This window comes from Sycon ciliatum, chromosome 1, assembly GCF_964019385.1.
Source record: "Sycon ciliatum chromosome 1, ocSycCili1.1, whole genome shotgun sequence".
Taxonomy (NCBI): Eukaryota; Metazoa; Porifera; class Calcarea; order Leucosolenida; family Sycettidae; genus Sycon; species Sycon ciliatum.
In genome coordinates this window covers 68,922,752-68,937,803 of record NC_088643.1, presented here as the reverse complement: position 1 = coordinate 68,937,803, position 15,052 = coordinate 68,922,752, and the positions used below count along the sequence as shown (strand labels likewise).

General features: G+C 47.0%; 1 protein-coding gene across 2 annotated transcripts in view; it reads right to left on the bottom strand.

Annotated features, from left to right (window-relative positions):
• Positions 1-14,763, bottom strand: part of LOC135805114 (integrin beta-1-A-like) — an 84,247-nt gene extending 69,484 nt beyond the window's left edge. Inside the window, exons 1-7 of one of the 2 annotated variants that reach the window (XM_065319114.1) lie at positions 14,633-14,763; positions 14,181-14,498; positions 13,957-14,036; positions 11,721-11,816; positions 7,689-7,791; positions 3,989-4,120; positions 1,565-1,661 (exon numbers count right to left, since the gene is read on the bottom strand). In XM_065319114.1, the coding sequence (XP_065175186.1) occupies positions 1,565-1,661; positions 3,989-4,120; positions 7,689-7,791; positions 11,721-11,816; positions 13,957-14,036; positions 14,181-14,244 (572 nt within the window). In that variant the 5' untranslated portion in view covers positions 14,245-14,498; positions 14,633-14,763. The remainder of the gene's footprint in view (positions 1-1,564; positions 1,662-3,988; positions 4,121-7,688; positions 7,792-11,720; positions 11,817-13,956; positions 14,037-14,180; positions 14,499-14,632) is intronic. The other variant, XM_065319113.1, reaches the window with a different exon arrangement.
• Between the last annotated feature and the right edge of the window lie 289 nt (positions 14,764-15,052).

Here is a 15,052-nt window from a genome sequence, read left to right as displayed (position 1 = left end):
ACAAACGTCTGCTGGACAGACAGAATGACGTCAGCTGGAGACAAGGTCGTGCCCGTCTGTTCAGCTGACAAGACTCTCGAGTATAGAGCACACAGCGGTCCGACTGTGTCCAAAACCTCGTCCTGAACAGTCCACAGAAAACGGTGTGGGTCAGGTGCACGGGACTGCTTGCCCGTATCCCGCTGTTTACCCACAAAATCACAACGAGGTGTGGCAACACTGGGTACATTGGAGGGTCTCGGGCACTGTGCGACCAGGCGCTTATGTGCCTCACGCTCAAGGCGATGCCTTATGTGCTTCCCGAAGTAAGCCGCTACCTCTGGCGCGACCCATACCCCAGTGACATCCGGCAGTTCTGATGGGTCAAACGCTGACCGCTCCACAGGTGGTGGATGTGATTGGGACCGTTTGGCCCGCTTGCTACACCCGAGGTGGTGGCAAGCAATACTAGGGAGGTTTAGTCCCACGTAATCCGTGGGTACTTTACGTGTGTGTACCACGTGATACTCAGTGACCCACGTACAGACGTTTTCTGATTCACGACATACCGTGTATGGAGGCTCACCCACGTTACGCCAGAACGTGGGTGAAAATCAGAATGTAGCGAATTGTGCGAGCTGTGAGGGTGCTCAGCTGAAGAAATTTCGGAAGCATGAAATAAAAATATTGGATGAGCTTCTTAGGCCCGGGTAGCTTCGTCTTTGACCAGGTTTGGGCCTTTCGCTTCATGCTTTTGTTTGTTCCGTGTGACTAAACACAACATTGCAACGTGGGTGCCCTTCATCCACTTTACGTGGATCACCCACGTATGCGTTTCCGTTACGTGGGAACTAAACCTCCCTACTGTCCTGATCTGAGTACTCCGAGTTGGCACTAGCACTTGAACTCTGGCTAGAACTAGAGTAGTACTCACCCTCATCTGAGTCGGAGTATGTCTTTGACTGAGAACAGTCAGACTCACACTCGGAGGCACTACCAACAGTGTCCGACTCGTAGGCACATAGGCCTAGCAGGTTGCGAGACCGTTTAGGCCGTTTAGTGCTCTTCACATTCATGGACGAAGACGCACTATGGTGCCGACAAGGTGCCGGGCTGGAGCCACCAGCCACCCGTGCCCTGGCTTCGCCAGAAACATCACACGACCCAAAGTCACGGCGTGACTCGTGTGGACGCACAGCACTCAAAGCACCTGGCCCATCTTGGGGTGTCACCATACTCCCGCATCCACGGCTCTGTGTTTCGACCACATCGGCCAGCACGTGGGCAAGGCGGCGAGCCACCTGATCATCGTCACGCAAAGACTCTAGAAGCTTCTCCATCGCCAAGATTCTAAGACAGTAGGAGGAAAATATCCAAGGCACTTCTTGTTCGAGCATGAAAAATGGCCTGAAAGGGCCTTTTAATGAGCTGCATCAAGTATAGCTTCATTAGAATATTAAACTTTAAAAAATGCTGTGTTCGAGCATGAAACTGCGTAAATCGCGAGGGCTAGACATAGTCATATCTCACCGAAAACTCCGACATGCAATCACAGATGACATGCCTAAGTAACTAATGACCTTACCCAGCTGTTGTAACATCGAAATAGGGAGACACTGGCTTGTCTGTGAATGTGCCCAGACCAATGCGGCGTTCTGGCGTAAGATCTCCAATCCTTGCAACTGCATGTCACATCATCCGATATCAAAATTCAAGCCAGATACGCATTTATTAAGGTGCGCAAGCTCCACTGCAGCCACTTTATAACACAGAAAAACATTACATCATCAACAAAAGTAAGTGGTCTCTTTGCTGCAAAGAGACCACTTCCGTTGGTGATGATGCAGGTTTTTCCAGTACGCATAGGCGCAATAACTAAAAATATCATAAGCACAAGACCCCATGAACATGCAAGCACCTTCAGGCACCCACACGCCTACGCTCTGCGGACACGTGCGGGTACACACGCCCCCGCCCCTCCCCCATGCCACACAGGCGCGCACACACGTACATGGCGTACCCAATGTCTGCTCTAGGATGTCAAACCAAACGGGTACAAGTAGGTGTAAATGAGCAACTCTTGCAACCGAGTCAGGGCCGGGTACGAGTGTACCAAAAAATGCACGGGCTGGAGTAGAGGACGATTCAAGAACTACCTGTACGCCTGTACCTGTACCTGTAGCGATGTACCAAGCTAGGTCAAAAAGACACCACCGGGTAAAGAAAACGGTCGTCGTTCAAGTGCGGCCACTGCATGTACATCAGGAAGTCGTAAATAGTTTACGACTCCCTGATATGCGTGTATGAACAAAGTGTACTAGGCACTCCGTCCACGTGCGCCTGCAGCCTGTCAGCGTGTGCACGGCTTGAAGTATACTTTGAAGCAAAGTAAGTACTCGACATGCATACTACCAACCAGGTTACAAGTGAGCCGGTGTCACCTTTTTCAAACGGGACCAAGCACCCACAACCGGGTCGCTGGCCCCGCTGACCCGGCCCTCGAGCCGACACTGGTACCCATGCCTTCACACCCACACCCACACCCACATACCAATGACCAACGCACTTCAGCACGCATAAGAGCATTGCATCATAAATAGTGACGTCAACTTGAAATTCTGTTGGGACAGCAGGGTACGTGGGAGTTGCACACTCTTGGGGGGGGGGGGGGTTATGTACTCTTGCTTTCACAGATTTTTCGTATTATGAAGATATAGCTTGTGGAAATAGAGTAATTTTGCACAAATTCCTGACACTACTTGCCAACGATCGTAATTGATTACATCCACGATCGTTTCAGCCCTAGTGTCAAGAAGGGCTTCTCCACTTGCCTAAAATACACTATGTAGTATGTATTCAAGAGTGACAGAACGAGTTCCAATACTTCCCGAGTGCATGTCCCAACACTTCTCTAGTGCATGTCCGGATAAGGTTAACACCTTTGTGGGAGCCAGAGCCATAACTAACCTGCTCAAACTGAACAGGTTTTCATTTACTTATTCAAAGATTCAACAGTTTTCTCATGATATTGCTGCATCCTCGTTAAAGGGGAAGTTAAGGCAAAAATTAAAATTTCACCAGTTGTAGTCTTCGGGGTGCTGAGTCGAATGGTCGTGGTCCGAGGAAGCTGAGACGCTCCCTTCCTACTTGAATCCCAATCGAACTCGCGCACTTCCACCGAAACTGGGTGACTGCGTCCTACTAGATGGGGATTTGTATGCAAAATGTCACTAAAAGCGCCATTTCGTTCTTATAAAAGCACGGATGACCGCGATTGGCCCATATGTTGTAGTCTTTTGGACGCTGCGTCGACTGGTTTTGGTCCGAAAAGGCTGCGATGCAGCGTTCCTCCTTTATTCCCAATCGAACATGGTTGAAGAAGCGGTCACGTGGTCCTGCGTGCCCAAATCACCTGGTCACCACGCCAGCAGGTGACAACTTTCACACCAAGGTTCAACTCGAGTTCAACTCGAGTGACAGGACTGCACCCAAAAAAGGTCAAACAGGCTAGTAAGTTGTACCCTGCAGGCACGGTGACCAGGTGACTGGTGTACGCAGGAGCACGTGACCGCTTCTTCAACCATGTTCGATTGGGAATAAAGGAGGAACGCCGCATCGCAGCCTTTTCGGACCAAAACCAGTCGACTCAGCGTCCAAAAGACTACAACATATGGGCCAATCGCGGTCATCCGTGCTTTTATAAGAACGAAATGGCGCTTTTAGTGACATTTTGCATACAAATCCCCATCTAGTAGGGCGCAGTCACCCAGTTTCGGTGGAAGTACGCGAGTTCGATTGGGATTCAAGTAGGAAGGGAGCGTCTCAGCTTCCTCGGACCACGACCATTCGACTCAGCACCCCGAAGACTACAACTGGTGAAATTTTAATTTTTGCCTTAACTTCCCCTTTAAACAAGTTGTATAGCCAATCTACATCTGTAGTACATGTACCACGTTCAACTTCTTTGGTTTTACCCCGGCTAAATCCTGACACATATACATCTACTCACAGATATTCGCTCCGTTAGCGAGCAGATTAACACGATTTCTGCTAAATGTTGAGGTGGTATCCAGCAAATAGTAGATATCGACGGGAAAGTTGTTCTGTCTTCGGATCTGGACATCAAACGTAACGGCAGCACCTGGAGCGCATACGAGGGAAAAAAACCAGATTGGTAACCCTTCACCGGCCAGTGCATTTTGTATATGAAATCCATAACATTTAGAAGGATGCCGATAACTCACAACGAGGCCACATTTTGTATGTGCAAGTTATGTTTTCTTGGAAGTCTGGTACTACTTCTCGACTTCATTCTTATTCATAGCTTGTGGAGCTATTTAGGGGCTTTTCGATACCTATGGCTTTGATCTTCGGTTTTATAGGGTTCCGCCAGCTGTTGACAAAGGAAAATCGTACAGATGAAAGAGTACGGGAGGCAAAAACCGTAAACACTTCTGAAATGTTCACTGGTTTGAGGAAAAAGACACAAACGGGAAAAGTCTGAAGAAAACAATTGACTGCCACCACCAGGACTGGAACCAGGGACCTTCGCTTGTAGCCAGCGACGCTCTAACCACTGAGCTATGGTGTAGTCGTCATCCCAGCTGAGACCGTTCAACATTTTCTTCAGACTTCGTAACTCGCACTTCTTGTGAACCCACACAGGTGGGTGGGACGTAGCCCTCACTGTAACCCACACACTTCACGTACAAACTAGCACTTTTGAAATGCGTAGCTTAAGAGTACATAACCCCCAAGAGTGTGCAACTCCAGCTATAGGGTCTGCGACGGCAGAACTTCACATCACGTGATGAACCCTACACTATTTTTCTTTTAATCTTTTCCTTACAATTTTGTGCGCCTGTAGTCGATCTCATGTAATAAGGCAACACCGCCTGTTTGTTATTCGACATTAAATAAACCAATCCAATCCAAATCTAATCCAACCCGTACACACTGTTAGCACTCTGTGCATGACTGATACAGGGTTGAACGCAGCCCAGCTTTGGGTACAACTCTCTTGTGGTCACTTTGCACTGTTTGCCAGTGTAACCTTTTGAACCATGTCACGTGACGTGAAGTTCTGCCGTCGCAGCACTGCATAGAGGTTGTGCAGGCAGTTGCACACTCTTAAGGGGGTTATGTACTCTTGGTAGTACATCGTACATTATAAGCAGAGTTCATTATCTGCACTGTACTATAATGCGTACAGGATGTTGTACGCACCTGTTTAGAGTATACTGTAGAACGGGTATTTTTAGCGACTATTAATTTTAGCGTTTTCCCATTGTCAACCGGTTAGCGACGTTTAATCTTAGCGATTTGCAGCGATTTTACTCACGGATCACCAGTGCACTACTAATGTCTCAACGGATTAGCGACTTGAAACTTGAGCGAAAATGAGTCGATCGCTAAATTCGCTAGGGTTTTTACTAGGGGTGAAAGGGGTGATCCGGGTAACCCGGGTACCCGTCTGTTTAGCTGCTGATCCGTTAGCAAACGAGTACCCGTTAGTCGTGTACGACAGTATGGTACGTTATAATTAGCTGGCTTGTACAGTCGTACAGTTCGATGTACAGTTTGAATGTGTTGTTGCTGGTTTGATCCTGCTACATATGACAATTTGGACTGTTTTGCATGTAGCGCAGTAAGTGGGCGTGCTGCGGTTGTCGCGATGTAGTGCATTTGCTGTGAATTGCATGACATCGCATGTCCTCCTGGCACGAAATGCGAAAGGCTATTGTATAGCAACTGTTACTATTGGCTGCTAAAGGGTACCCGATAGCCCGCCCGTTAAGCCACGTACCCGTTTGTAACCTCAAAGGGTAACCGTTTCACCCCTAGTTTTTACGTCGCTAAGGGTGCGTTCATAAATCCTCTCGGAAAAGTTGGAGACTCTCCGAAAAGTTCGAGAGCTGTTCTTATATCCTCTCCGACTTTTAGGAGCAGTGGCGTGTACCGAGTCTTGAAAGGGGGGTTTCTAGAGTGGGTAAATTTTTTCCTGGAGACCCGCTGTATAACTATGTATTTGTGCACATGCGCATCCCCCGAACATCCTGTCGGAGATAACGGCGAGGGCTAGAGGGGGGGGGGGGGGGGACTCAAGGTCAGGGGCGCAGGGCACCAATGAACACTGGTGCTGATGAGATGCGGGGCTCGTTCGACTCCTATCATCAGATCATGCCGGCACAAACGCGTCTGAGAGGGCACCAGGTACAGGGGTAGAAAGGACAGAAATAAGAGTAATGAGGAATGGAGGGAGGGGACGATGTTACATGGAAATATTGGTACATGCATAACCGGTAGCAGGATAAAACGGGTACGGGTTACCTTTTACATACCAGCACTTCAAACAGTATTTGCAAAGGGGGTGCAAAAGTAAATGTGGTCATATACATGTTTGTCATATTGAACCCGTAAAAGTTTGATAGGCCTAGCCGCCCAGGCTACATGTATACACTACAGTCTATAACTTATAAGTATAACACTATGTCTATGGTACTTCACTAGTCCACTCCATGCAGGCATGTTTGTTTCATCAAAACACTGCTTACATTCGACATATCTTTCTTTCTGTTCTTATGACGAAGTTTCGGCATGTATTGGCAATGTTCCACATGATTTCAATAAAGAGTTATGGACCTTGCTTCGATGGAAGCTCGCGGGAGAAAAGCGAAGCCCTGCGTCCTTGAGACGCGGCCGGAGCAGCGCTTCGTTCTGAAGCAGCTCAAGTGTATCATGGACACACATTTTTACGTCTTCCAGTCGACAACGTTTTTGACGAACATCTCTGCTGCGCACATGAGCGAGAACGAAAGGCTGTCATCTTCATTTGAGTCAACAGTTTGGAAGGAGATATTGTCAATCATATCCTTGAACTGACTTGCACCGTGCGTGCTTGACTCAAATTTCGAGGCAAAACGGATTTCTTGAACGTCATCGCCAATCCAGGAGCGAACCAGAGCTAGAGATCGATCTCTCTGTGGCTACTCTCCACTGAAGAAAGAGAGAATAATGTATTTTGAACTGCATGCAAAGCAACTCTCTCTCACTTTGAAATAAGGACATAGTCACTGTACTGTAAACTGCCCGTCGATCGACGCGTATGCAGGATAACCAATCCAGTAGGCACGCTTTTCCTTTGGCAAGATTGCCGAAAAAAGGTGGTTTCCAGACACCAAAAAACTCATACCGTGCACGCGCCTGAGGAGGCTCTCCAAAGCTCTCCAAGCTTCAGAGGTGGTTGAAACTTGGAGATTCCCGCGGTTTGGGATCAGCGCATGCGAACTACGACTAAAAACGCCACGTGTTTATCATGAGTGTACGCATTTCCCTTTTCGCATATGCACACGTGCATATTACATTCATCACTCAAGATCGCGGCCTCTTTAGCGCTTCATTTTGCTTGACATGTGCAAAATATCTCCGAATTCTTCGAGACCCGTTCTTGAATAATCCCAGTTTCTTCGACTTCTCTTTTTTTCTTCTTCTAGAAGCTAGAGAATATAAGAACGCACCCTAAAATTACGCATTCTACAGTATTCAGTGGGCTTTAAACTAATCCAAGGCCCTCGGCGCGTCATCAAAGAGTAGTAAAATTACGATTGAGCGGATTTTAAACTCTGATAAGGCCCTTGGCGGGAACGTCACTGATTGGCCGTCTCCTGCACAACGAGACAGACCTCGTTCTAGGGGTAATTAGTACTTACCTGGTCGAAGATCGATAGAAATGTTCTGGACTCTGTCGGTTCTTAAGTCCACTTGTGAAATACCGGTAGCTGGAGTAGGAGTACTAGAAGGTTGGCTAAGCCGCTGTGACAACAGAAAGAAAATGAATGAGGGTAACACGAAAAATAAGCAGTGCATCTCGTTGGCAGACACAGGGAGGAAAACGAGAAGCTACACTCACTTACGAATGATGTAACAAACTATCCAGGACCAGGATGGCCAGTGCATGCACATGCTTACTGTGCTTGCATGGACAAGCTTGAAATGTTCTTTTTCTCTTACGTTGCAAGGTGTGAGTAAAGACAACAACAAAAAACAGTAGAGCTGCTGAAACTCGGTTCTCCATACCCCGGGTTATATTAGAGACTGGGCTTCTACTAGAGACTGGGCTTATAATTTTTTCAACCACCTGGTACATGTACATTGCCTATTATTTTTCATTATATCAGTACAGTCGTCCCTCTCTAATCCGGCACCTTTTGCAACGGCATTTTCTGCTGGATAAACAAGGGTGCTGGATTATCAAATCCTGCCCTCCAACCCGGCTCACCTACATGTTTGTGTCGTACGTCAAAATGTAGGGATTTTCTGTGTCAATCCAAGTACTTTGTCACAAGTTTGTGGAATGTATGTATGTATATTTTTATTTGAATTCTTTGTCTTATCTTGTAGTTCATTGGCTCCTGATCACGATGGTGTCATCCGTTTTCTCTGCGATGACTGGAAGTGGGTGAAAACTTGAAAAGAAGGTGCCCAAAATTGTCCCGAAGTACCGAGTGACGTCACGCCGGACTTGACCTCCACGCGTACATTTGTCGTCAAAAACGAAGTTCAGCCCATTTGCTGGTCGATCGAGCTAGCTGTTCCGATGTACGGTGCACGTGTGCCTTTTGAACTCTAACACAGATGGGTACGTCGTACCGAAGGAGAATGCCAAGGAGGCAGAGACCCACGTGCAGCTACACAGCCAAATCAAAATAAAAAGCAGCCGAGCTTTCACCTTTTTGACTTCTTCCGCGAGGATATAAGTTTTATTTTGTGAGCACGAAAGTACGTCGTTGTTTTGAACTTTTCGTGACGAACAACACGATGATGAGTGCGTACGCAGAAAACAGTACTCCTCTGGCCAGCGATAACACCAACCCAAGCCCCAAAGGAACGCAATGTAGCTACATGAAGGCGATTCATCTGGCGACGTTGCTGAAGATGCAGATGACAAACTCCGACGTCTTTCATTTCAGAGCCAGGTGGGCAACACCGCCACCTTCGATACGACAAAATTTTCAAGTACGAGGTATGTGTGTCACACTAACAGCAAACAAACATCCTTCTACTCCTTCGTAATCACAAATAAAACAAAGAGCTGGAGCTTCGTGGAGGAAGTACCAGTGCGACAAACTGCTATCGACTTTTGTTTGTTTTGTCCCTTTCTGGCGTTCTCATTGTGTACAACGTACACATCAGTGTCCGAGTTCAGAAGGCAAGCGTGCACCGTACATCGAACAGTTGGCTCGATCGACCAGCACACGGGCTGGACTTCGTTTTTAACGATGAATGTACGCGTGGTCAAGTCCGGCGTGACGTCACTCGGTACTTGGGGACAATTTTGGGGACCTTCTTTTCAAGTTTTCACCCACTTCCAGTCATCGCAGAGAAAAATGAATAACACCATCGTGATCAGGAGCCAAAGAACTACAAGATAAGACAAAGAATTTTTTTGGTGACAGTTCCCCTTTAAGAAAAAGGGTGGAGGAAGGAGGAGGACGGTAGCAAAGCAACAGCGAGGACAATTCAGGAGCAAAATCAACAATTGCACAAATATGGGAGCACCTGAGACCGAGGGTACCTGTGGAGCGATAAAATGCCAAAGCAAACAGAAGAAAGGAAATCACAAGCCAATACACGCTAAACTGCGCTTGAGTTATAATGAAGGGGGAAAACTGGAGCTCAAGAAAATAATTATAACATACAAAGTCATAATAAGAATTCAACTGGATGAAGAGTAGCACAAGCAAACATTTCCTGACAACGAGAGGGGCTGTAACTACAGCCACGGCAGTAGCTGCTGTAGCAGCAGCAGCAGCAGCAGCAGCAGAATGCATGTCTATAACATGCCATATATAACATACACTCGGGAATATCCTATGCACTGGCATAGGATATTGGCACCGGTACGGTATGCGATGTACAACTGCTGTATTAGAAAATCAAATTAATTATTATGTACAGTTTGAGTGATTTGTTGCAGAAAATCGCTGCTGGAGGCGGAATTCAAGTGCCGGATTAAAGCGTAGAAAATGAACTGAAAAAATCCGTTTTGCCAGAAAGTGTGCTGGTTTGCAAGGGTGCTGGATAAACAAGTACCGGATTTGAGAGGGACGACTGTAGCACAAAGTTTCCCAGCAGGTACCAGGACTACGGTTTTGTGCTTCCTGGTACACTGAGTCTGAGCTTTAGATCTCGGGGGTCACAGACTTTTACCACAGCATGTGTTTATGTGATACTGCGTGACGTCGAACATGCATGGACATTATCCATACAGTTCTCCATTATGCCCTGCGATAATATTGGAGACTACGCTTGTATATCTTCGAAGCCCTTTTGGAATGCGCTTATAATAGAGACTGGGCTTTTACAAGAGACCGCGCTTGTAACAGAAATAATACGGTACTCGAGTTATGCTTCTATTCAAAACATTCTTTCTACGTGAACACCTTCAATCTACACTGCACAGTGCACATTGTCACGCATGTAGTGTGCAAGTATATGTTTCTACTAGTATTCAAACCATGCTTCTGTGTCACGGCGCGCTTCGAAAAATCGGCTTCTATTCGAGTCATGCCTCCATACGGGTCATGCTTTTATACGCTACACTACAGTATCTACCTTCACTGACGAGAGTTTTATACTCGAAACAGCTGTATGAAGGAATTGAGTACCAACGGATGTGTCGCTTTGCTGATGGTGTGCTGTAGCCATGTGTCGAGGTCGGCTGGAGAGCGCAGTTGTGGTGCGGTGGTTGACAACAAATATTCACACCCTCTGGTTTTTCATTTCATTTCTGTTTGGCCATTCTTTTAAATGTGTGTGGCGTGACGCCTGATGCCAGGCAGTTGTGTGAGCCCTCAGTTGGCGGGTTGCTGGCGGTGATGGGCGTTCGTTTGCCCCTAACGGGCAGAATGTGATTGGTCAACAGTGGACAGCTGGATTTATCCAAAGGCGGGTAGGTTGTTGGCCTCGGTGGACATTCCCTGGCCATCGACGGGCAGTAGGATTTAGCCCTCGGTGGGCAGGAGTCCTGTGTGGCCTCGATGGGCTGGATGTTGGCCTCGGTTGCCGTTCATTCACCCTCTATGGAGCCGCATGTGTGTCCAGCATCGGTGGGTGGTGTGCTAATTGCTGACGGTAAGTGATGCTGAAAGGTTGGCCCGACTATAGTCCGTTGCGTTCTCGGAACTGGTCTATTATCATACACTAGTGAATTTAAAATGTAGACCGCTTCACTGAACATATTCTTTGAGTAGCTTTCAAAAGTCAAAAAGAAATCATAGCGGCCTGGACGCAATTTGTCAATCGGCATGCATGCTTTGTGTGAGCTTGTGTGTTTGTGCGCGCTGTGCTGCTGTGCACGCAGGCCACATGTGTGTGTGTGCGTGCACGTGAGCAGGTACAGTACTGCTCAATGAAATCCGTTCGAGTCACTCAAGTATGTTCCGGCTCAGTGTTGCGCAGCCCTAGACCTGCGAACACTGGGCTGCGAAATGGTGCAAGACGCAAACTTGACTCCCGCGCGACCGGATTTCATTGAGAAGCACTGTAGGTGCGGGCATGGACATGAGAGCCTGTGCCAACTGACGTTTCGACAAAACCTTCCCAAAGGTCGTTTTCCCCCACACAGCTAGCCACATAGCACCCAAGCGCACGTTATACTGAAGTTTTCCTATGCAAATATTAAAACGGAAGCAATGTACATCCAGTGTGTATATGAATACAGTAGAAACAAGGGGACATACCACTTGGCTTTCTGGGCTAACAATAAATGACATGTTACAGATACTTGCTACGCCATGCTCCACAACAGGCAAGCACCTGGTCCCTCCGACTTGATTCTGCCATAAAACATAAGACACAGACCAAACACAAGTAAACCAACAGATGAGACCCAATGTTACGGCGTCACCCAAACTGTTCAACCAATGCTCATGCCGTGTTATCTTTTCCTGCCACGTCTTTTTGGCCATGTCTCTTGCTTGTTTGCTTGTGAAGTTTGCTTGGTAGGCTTCTGGCAATTTTGCAAGTGTGGGACTGCGAGTCACTAGTGTTGTTGTTCGCAAACATCTCTGCGCACAAGCTGGCGCGACAAGAAAGACCACTTAGATCTGCGAAAGGAGTCAACCACCTGGAAGAAGTCGTCTTCAATCAAATCTTTGCACTTTGCCTCGCACGGGCTTGAATCAAATTTCGAGAAAAGGTGGGGTTCTTGAACGCTATTGTCGATCCTGGCGGGGACCAAGGATCGATTTTTGAGCTACTCTTGGCTAGAGAAGGAGAAAAGAATGAACTTCGAATTACAATTATAGCAACTCAATCTCACTTCGAAATAAGCGTTCGAAAGACATAGTCACTGTACTATAAACTGCTCTCCTACACGAAGACTGAGTTCGAATTATCCAGTCTGTGCACTTTTCGTACTTCGAATCACGCATTCAATTTTGACTTGAAGCGACTTGCACAGGATCGGTACGAGGAAAAAGTTCGAAATACACGGAATGTTCGAATTATACCGTATTCGAATTAGAGGGAGTCTACCTGTACAGTGCATATCTCCCTTTTCCATTCCTTGAATTATGAATAACTTCTCACTATCCAAAACAGTATGTTGAACCCAATACGTTTGTCAAACGGCAGCTCTGAGAACACTGCACATCATGCAAGGACATTTCATTATGGTCGTCTATGTGTGGTGAGCGTGAGTTCCAAATGTATTTATTTTCTTCCCCTGCTCCGGCAGCCCAGGCCCAGTCAAGTTCAGGTCACTAGGCTTATCCTTCCATTCTTTATGTTTTGAGGACTGCGACGGGTGGATCGAGGGTCGAATATTTCCTTTTCGAGCGCCACACCTCGTCAAAATGTTCGTGAGAGGAACACGACAGCGGCAAAGATGATCGATCGCAGGGCTGCAGATTTGTACCGACGGCAACTTTCACTCTCCTGAGAACTGATGTCAGCGAGGTAGCAGGTACGGTAAAGGCACACGCACTAGCCGGTTTGAATTAGAATGTCATGGACTTAGACTTATCAGTGGTAAAATCGCTGCGCAGAACGTATCGTCCGGGCTCGCAAAGCACTTCGACATACGAGTATTGCTGTTCGTACCTACTTCGAATTATCAAACTCATTTGTACGGACGCCGGAAATCGGTGCAGGTAAAATGTTCGACATAAGCAGGGCCCTTTGACTTACACCAAATCCGAATTATTAGTATTAAATTTGTACTGTACTGTGACTCAGTTTATGCGCCATGGATGCAGTTCTTTTCTCTCTACGAAACCTCTCACACCCATTTCAAATCACAACATTAACTTTAACTGATGCAAAAATTATGTAATTTTGACAACATGTAATGAATTTGCAGGCAATCTACTTCAGTTCAATACACGAGTATCACTATACGCGATCACTACATACGCAAAATTGATCACTGTAGCCGATATATTACTCTACCATAGCCTAGTATAGATGGTACGCACGTACTTCTTTCTTTACTAATCAGCAGCACACTTCCTGGGGCTTGGTCCTCTCCGTAACACAGGTGATCAGCCCTCAATTCGCCAAGCCATGTTTTACAACGACAGTGACTTTTCAGGATAGTCACATGATCCTGATGTACAAGCTCAGGCTTGTTTCAAGATATATACAAACACAGACATTCATCTGTAGGTCTGTGCTTGCTTGCCCTGCCCAACAAGACCAACATAGTAGCTACAGAACAGGACGACGTTCCGGATATCTTGGTTTCTCCAGAATTGTCCATGATCATTATCACCAGTGACCAAATTGTCACATCACTAGCAAAATCATAGAAACTGGCAGCGAAGGAGAGAATTCAAATTATACAGTCTTCACGGACTTGTACTTTATCTCTGGCACCTAGATCGACGTGGGCCGGACTTGTCGATGCAGTGGAAAGAAGCAACAACGAACTACACTTTACACAAACTAATAATTCTGCATCTGGTCAGTACTCACCAAAGTAGTACACCAGCCACACGTAAGGTGCCGCTGAACACACTCATCACAGGTTAGAGCAGAGGAGCAGTCCGGCTGGCCTGTTAGAGCAAATCGGGTCAGTTGAACGGGAAAGAGACATGGATTTCTGGAATGCCAGTACACCAACAACCGCTGCTTCCCCATTTGGCGGAAGAGAACCAATAATAGAGAAAACTAGCCAAAAATTTAGGCGCTGAACTCACCAAACACGCTTCTCATGCATAGCGAGAGAATGACTAGGGCAAATAACGTAGCAGACGATGCCATCTTCAGCCAGCTGAGCGAGGGCTCCTTTCAATAAATTCCCACAAGGTCAGAAAGCGGTCATTCACTAGCGAATCCCTTCTCGTCAGCTCAACACTAAAACAATAAATGGGTTGGCCAAGGGGCCAACGATATCGTTTTCGGACCAACAACCGATGCTTTAGTTGAGAAACACACCAGCATGGACACTCGACGGCCAGGGAGGAAGTTGTTCAGCAGTATCTACCTCTCGCTGCGAACAGGACGAACTCAGAATCCTGAAAATGCGATCACATAGAAAACGACAGTATCATATCAGTCTATTCTCTGAACAGACTTTGCCTATGACTATGAGTATGAGTCTGACTCCAATGGCAATGATTATGTATGTCTATGATCTACTTGTACTCACGACTTGAGTGGTTTCAAACTCTGCCGAAGCAAGCAGCACTGCCACTGGCCACTGAACATGCGCCTGTCCGTTCTAAAGACGTGAAGACTGAAGTGAAGTGAAGACGTGAAGTCTCGGCTGACCTAGCAGCACCAGCTCCGCGCCACTGACGCTGGACAGACCAGTGGACGCTGGACGGACTGTGGTCTGTGTACATGTGTAGAGTGTAGACTACTGTATACATGTACTAGTCACATGATTTTGGGAGACTGGTCTGTGATCTGTCTAGCCAGATAGCTGTGTAGATAGATACCGGTATGATGTGTGTGTGTGTGCGTGTGTGCGTGTTTTAGTACTGTATTGTGTAAGTGTACAACACACACAGTCAGTAGTGTAGACTGTCTCAGTGTCTGTAGGGCTGCATGCATGCAGCCTTTGCAT